This window comes from Calidris pugnax, unplaced genomic scaffold, assembly GCF_001431845.1.
Source record: "Calidris pugnax isolate Ruff unplaced genomic scaffold, ASM143184v1 scaffold167, whole genome shotgun sequence".
NCBI classification, from domain to species: Eukaryota; Metazoa; Chordata; class Aves; order Charadriiformes; family Scolopacidae; genus Calidris; species Calidris pugnax.
In genome coordinates, this window is record NW_015091045.1 from 1,076,948 (window position 1) to 1,082,655 (window position 5,708).

At 54.7% G+C, this 5,708-nt stretch overlaps 1 protein-coding gene across 1 annotated transcript in view; it reads right to left on the reverse strand.

Moving 5' to 3' along the window:
- The window catches only part of MRC2 (mannose receptor, C type 2), a 29,882-nt gene extending 25,421 nt beyond the window's left edge, over positions 1-4,461 (reverse strand). Inside the window, exons 1-3 of the mRNA XM_014956472.1 lie at positions 4,358-4,461; positions 4,159-4,228; positions 1,299-1,404 (exon numbers count right to left, since the gene is read on the reverse strand). Of these exons, the coding sequence (XP_014811958.1) occupies positions 1,299-1,404; positions 4,159-4,228; positions 4,358-4,461 (280 nt within the window). The remainder of the gene's footprint in view (positions 1-1,298; positions 1,405-4,158; positions 4,229-4,357) is intronic.
- Between the last annotated feature and the right edge of the window lie 1,247 nt (positions 4,462-5,708).

Genomic DNA, 5,708 nt, shown 5'->3' on the forward strand with positions numbered 1-5,708 from the left:
ACACCAAAACCCCCCCCACACCAAAACCCCCCCCACCACACCGATGTAGAAAAAGCTGTGCGAAGCAGCAGCTCATTCACAATTAACAAGGTGGGGATGCCCCAGGCTGGGGGGAAACATCAGCAACAGAGGAGCAAAAACCCCTGGAATAAAAAACATCCAAAAAAGAATCAAAAAATGTTGCTCACCAAATACAGGAGGGTTTCACCAGACAGAGCAAAGCTCCGCTGGGAGCAGCCCCGCAGGAGAGGAAGGAACTGCCAGGATGGGGACAGACACAGCCCAGAAATTCACCCTCCAGGGACATTTGGGACCCCAGGGCTGTGCCCCAGCACTGTGTCTGGCTGGTCCTGCTGCAGCAGGGGCACAGAAAAACCCCATCTCCATCTTAAATTCTTCCTAGAAAGAAGCTCCCAGCACAGCCAGGCGTTACCACCCCTGCCATCCACACACCCAGCAGTCACTCCAGGTGTGGCCGATGCCATCCTCAAGGTCTTGGCATGGAGAAGAGGAAAAGCTTGGCCACCACCACAAAGAGCATGAGGAAAGAGCCTGTGTGTCCCTCCAAGGCCCAGGAAAGGGATGTGGTGATAAAAAAAGCACCAGCTTGAAGCTCCCGACAGCAGAGCTGGAACATCCCTGCTGCCACGGACCACGGGGTGCCAGAGCAGCCCCTGGCCACGGGGAGGGCATCACTGCTCCACCTCCTCCCAAGCTGCTTTTGAGCATCGATGAACTCCATGCAACCCCTTAAAGAGGAACTTCAGCTTAAAAAAAAATAAAATAAATAAATAAAAGGGAAGGAAATGCAGACAGCATCGTGACGGCAGGCACGCCATGGGCTTCTGGCTCAGGAGGGGGCACTGGCACCGGTCCCGGATGGCAGACACCGACCCCCTCACCTCCGATGCTCCTAAATAAGTGGTTTCCATCAAACTAGTGATGCTGCCCAACGCCCCGCAGGCTCGTCCCAGTCCAGCACATCCCCGGGGCTCAGCTGGGGCCAGACTCGGCCAAAAGCAGCTCAGGGCACTCCAAGCCAAGCTCCAGAATAAAAGAGGGGGGGTTGGTTTGTCTTTTAAAAATAAAGCCTCAGGGAATAAGGAGCAGATCTCGTGTTACAGGGAGGAAAGCGAAGCTCCTGATGGCCTGGTGGAGGGTATGAGGCAGCAGGACCTGCACTTGGAGCAGAGAAACTCCTCTTGGCTCGTCTGGTGGTGTTAGGAAGCTGCTGTTTATACGGTGGGAGCTGTACAAGATGAGCTCCTTACTTGGCTGCGGCCGTGAAGGCCACCTACCACCCTGCTCACGCTCTGCTGCCTCGCACACATCTTGGATGGGCTCCACGTCGTGCGTTGCAGCCTCTCTGCAGACATTAGTAAGCCCGTCCTCCCCGCACCCTGTCTGGGATGCAGACGAATAAAGGTCCAGCTGTTTTCCACTGGGGGATGCTCGCCCCTGGGCAGCTCAAGTGACTCGCCCTCAGCCGTGGCAGGAGGACAAGGGGGCCAGGAGCCCCAGCATCCACCCTCCGGTACCCAGGAAAGGATGGAAGGATGGAAATCTTCCTGAAATTTCTCCCAGACCCTCTCCAGGCTCCAGCCCCGCAGCGGCTGCACACATCCAGAGGTGGAAATCCCAGGTTTGCTGACTCCTTGGGAATGCAGGGAGAGGATGGGAGCACCATCCATCCAACAGGGTCCAGACGGGATGGAGGAGCACAATGGACAAGAACACAGCCAGGAACGGGGCTCCCCCCAACCAGACAATCCCTCCTGGGACATGGTGGCCAGGTTTGCCACGAATGTCCTGTCCCACATACGTCTCCTCACCCAGCCACAAAATCTTGGTACCCGTTTGCCTCTGATCTGCTCGTCCCAAAGCATCTCCCACCAGTAGCACGGGCCACCCTGGCCAGCAAATCCACAGCCACGTCCAGGGGTGTGTTGTGACATGCAGGACAGCCCCGACGTCTGTCTGTCCCCACAGACATGGTTTCAGCACAGTTGGCTGAAAACCAAATTTTTCAACACCACTAAAGAAACTCCCCAGAAGAAGTAGTAAAAAAATAAAGTCCAGAGAATTTTCCTCCTTTGTTTCTCCAGCACCGTTCCCAGTAACACCCCAAGTGGCACCATGAGTGGCTCTGAACAGGGGATCCTCCTGTTTTACCAAGACCAAGCACGTCTGCACAGCAAGGATCAGCCCCTGGTGTCCCATAGCATTTTGTTTGTTTGTTTGTTTTAAATTAAAATGATGTTTATCACAAAACTTCTCACCGGGTTCTCTTTGCCTCCTGCCCAGCCCTCAAGGGCAAGACCAGGGTAAAAGGGGCTGTTTCCTGCAGAGCCCGAAGTTCCATGGATTCAGGCAAAGGAAAAGGGCTCAATCTCCCCATTTCTTGTCTCAGCACCATCCTGCAAACACGCTGTTTTACACGGAAAATCCCATTTATGTCCCTGTTTCAACAGCTCGAGGTGCAGCGCAGGATAAAACCCTCATTGGGATGGGGATGAAGGGAGCATCAAGCTTCAAAAATGCCCTGTGCCCCCTGCAAACACCCAAACCTTTGCTCCCCGGCTAAAGAATACCCCCAAGAATTTGCAAGTCAATCCACTAATCATTTTCTAATCCTTAATTAATTAAAGATGGGTCCTTTAAGAAAGAGAGCATCTGTGTGGGTCTCTTTTGGGCTGCGAGTAATCCTAAGAATGAGAAAAATGTCGATGCTCGGCGGTCTCGGCACAGTTCAAATTAATTAAAATCCTGCTCCTCGGCTGCACGTGAGGAACAAAATTTTACAAATTGCTTCGACAGCCCTTCGAGGAAACACCCGGGTCGGGATGGGCTGGAGGGGGCTGCGAGGACGGCCCCAGGTCCTGCTCCCACCGGAGAACCGGCCGCGCTGGATGGAGCCGAGCAGGGGGGGAGCCCTGGGGAGCAGCAGCAGAACCTCCAGCAGAGCTGCCGACGTGGGACACGGTCCTTCTCCCAGCACCCACCCAAGCTCCCCAGCCAGAGTCTCCCGCAACGGATTTACCAGTAAAAAGGAATAGATGCGTTAGCAGACCCTGGTTGTACCCCCTCAGCAGCCATTTGCTTTGATTTCCGGGGAAAAAAGTTTCCCTGGAGGGTATTTAAGGAAGAGGGAAGGTGGGAGGTGTCCCTGCCCTGCAGGGAGAGGTGCAAAACCCCCCCAGAAATCAAGTAGAAGTTCGAAAGAACTTCTTCTAAGAAACCTGCAACGTGGCTTCAACCATCACCAGGACCTCTCACATCCCGGGGTAGCACCTCCACCTGGGAAACCTCCTGGGGCCTCCAAACCACCCTGGGTGGCTTTGGGGGAAGGGAACAGCTTTGCTACCGAAGGCTGCATCCCTTTTGCTTTTCATTCCTGTAATTCTTGCCCAAACGGCCGCCCCCCATCCCTCCCGTCTGGGACAGCGAGGTCCCCACTGTCCCCTGCGCCCTGGCCGGGCATGGAGCCACTCTTGCTTTTAGCCACAAAGCCCACACCTTCACTCCCCTCTCCTGCTCCCAAATAACCCAAAGAAGACTGAGTTATAATTTCTCCAAGCTGCCTTGGCCGTGCAACAAGCCGTTTCCATCGCAAAGAGGAAAAACGGGGAGGGAGCTTCAGGCAAAGGCGGCTCTTGTTTGTTTTACGGGCTGTAAATTCCCTTTCGCCCCCTCCCCTCGCCGCAAAACCGAGGCCCTTAGTCCCCCACAGGGCACCAAACGGGTGGAGAAGCTGCTCCAAGACACCGGCAGCACCGTGTCCCCGCACTGATGCTGAGACCTCGTCCCTCCTGCAGCCGTGGTGGGACGGGAGCTGCTGCCTCAGTTTCCCCAAGGCAGGGGTGCGGGTGCTGGAGCCCTGCTGCAGAGACGGGGCAGCTGGGGGTGACATCCCACCAAAGAGCCTCAAACCTCCTGCCAAAAGCCCTGCTCCCACTCTCCTGGGCGCAAGGATTGGGCAGGAACCCCTCGAGGAAGCGTTGGCTCCCTGGGGAACGCAACACTGTCTGCCGGGGCCAGCCCCCACCAGGAGCATCCTTGCAAAGAGCTCAAGGGACTTTTGGGACCAACCCATCCCGAGCCCAAAACCCCAGCGAGGGTCCTTTTGGAGCTGCAAACACAGCCTGGTGCTGGGGGAACCTCAGATGTTCCACCTCCGTTGGCACCATCCGACGTCCCCTTCACCCCCTGGGTCTGACCTGGGGTGATGCTGGGGAGAGCGGTGGAGAAACGGGGATGGGGTTGGGGGGCACCGAGGGTGTGTGTGCCCAGGGGCTGGTGGGACGCTCGGCGGGAGCAGCGCGGCACCGAGGCAGCTCAAAGCCTCCTTGTTCCTCACCCTGCCCCGGCGCGGGGTCGGCTGCCCCCGCGCTCCCGCCGGCACAGAGGTGCCTCTGTCTTCCGGCTCCGCGGCACCCGCCAGACCCCGCACCCCACCGACATTTTTCCGGGCAAACCGGCCAGAATCGGTGCTTACAGGTAGCTAAGCTCTGCTGAAATCACGCAACCCCCCCTTAAAAAGCCACAAAAGGAGGAATTCAGGGCCCTCAAGGAAATTAGGGGGAGGTTTAAAAGGGATTCGGCTGCGAATCGTTGGAGGTTCAGCCAAGATGTCCCCAACCAGAAGCTGGGATGTCCCCAACCAGCAACAAACCCTGGCACCGCTCTCCTGGACACCCTGGGGTACGGGGGGTCTCCTTCCCCATCTCCTTCTCCATCTCCTTCCCCATCTCCTCCTTCCTCCACCTCTCAGACAAGCAGTTTCTCCTGGCCGTGCACCTCCCATCCCCAGCTGGATCCCTCACTTGGGACCATCACCCAACAGCATCACCACGAAGCGATGGCAACCCCGGGTTTGCCCATTGGGATGCTCAGCCCCCAGGGTTGGGGGGAGAGGGAAAAGTGGGGGGCAAAGGGGGGAGCAGTGCCCTCCCCTGCTGCCATTTCCAAATCTGCTTTGGATTTGCTAAACGTCCTCTAATAAAATAGGCCAAGGGTTTTAGGGTTGTTATTGTTCAGGCAAAAGTAGCCAATTTTGCTCTTTTTTTTTTTTTTTCTTTTCTTTTTAAAGAAAAGTTTTCTCAATCAGGCCAAATTAATCCAAGGAAGCAACAAAGGCAGTTCCTCGCTTCTGTGCTAGACTGTCCTGGGGTAAAAAGGGTCTCAAATGGCAATTCCAGGGGCCATCCCGAGGAGCCTTGGGCATCTGGTGTCTTCAGAAGGTTGAAAAATAAATAAATAAATAAATAAAAAATACAACCCGTTGACTTTACTGTGAGAAGTTACGAAAAAGAAAAAACACAAAAAAAAAAAAAAAAAAAAAAAAAAGAAAACAAGAACTTGAAAGCAAAACTAAAGAGGAAAAAAAAGCCCGAGAAACCCCTTCTTGTGGAATGTCATATCACAAAGTCCACAGACAGCGCAAGCTGCATGGAGTAATGATGCCCAACCCTAGCACACATCCAAGAATAGAGGGGAAAGGGAATTTCTTGTATCTCCTCAGTCTGTACAGAAATCACTAACAATCAATTTCAGGTACTTGGTGGTGCAGAAATAAATTTGCCGGCTGCTTTGGAAGCTGTGTAAAAAAAAAAAAAAAAAAAAAAAAAGGAAGTCTGCAAATACCCACTCCGGCCCCCATCCCGCGGGGCGCTTTTCTATAGGATTAACGCGGTGGGACGCGGAGGAGG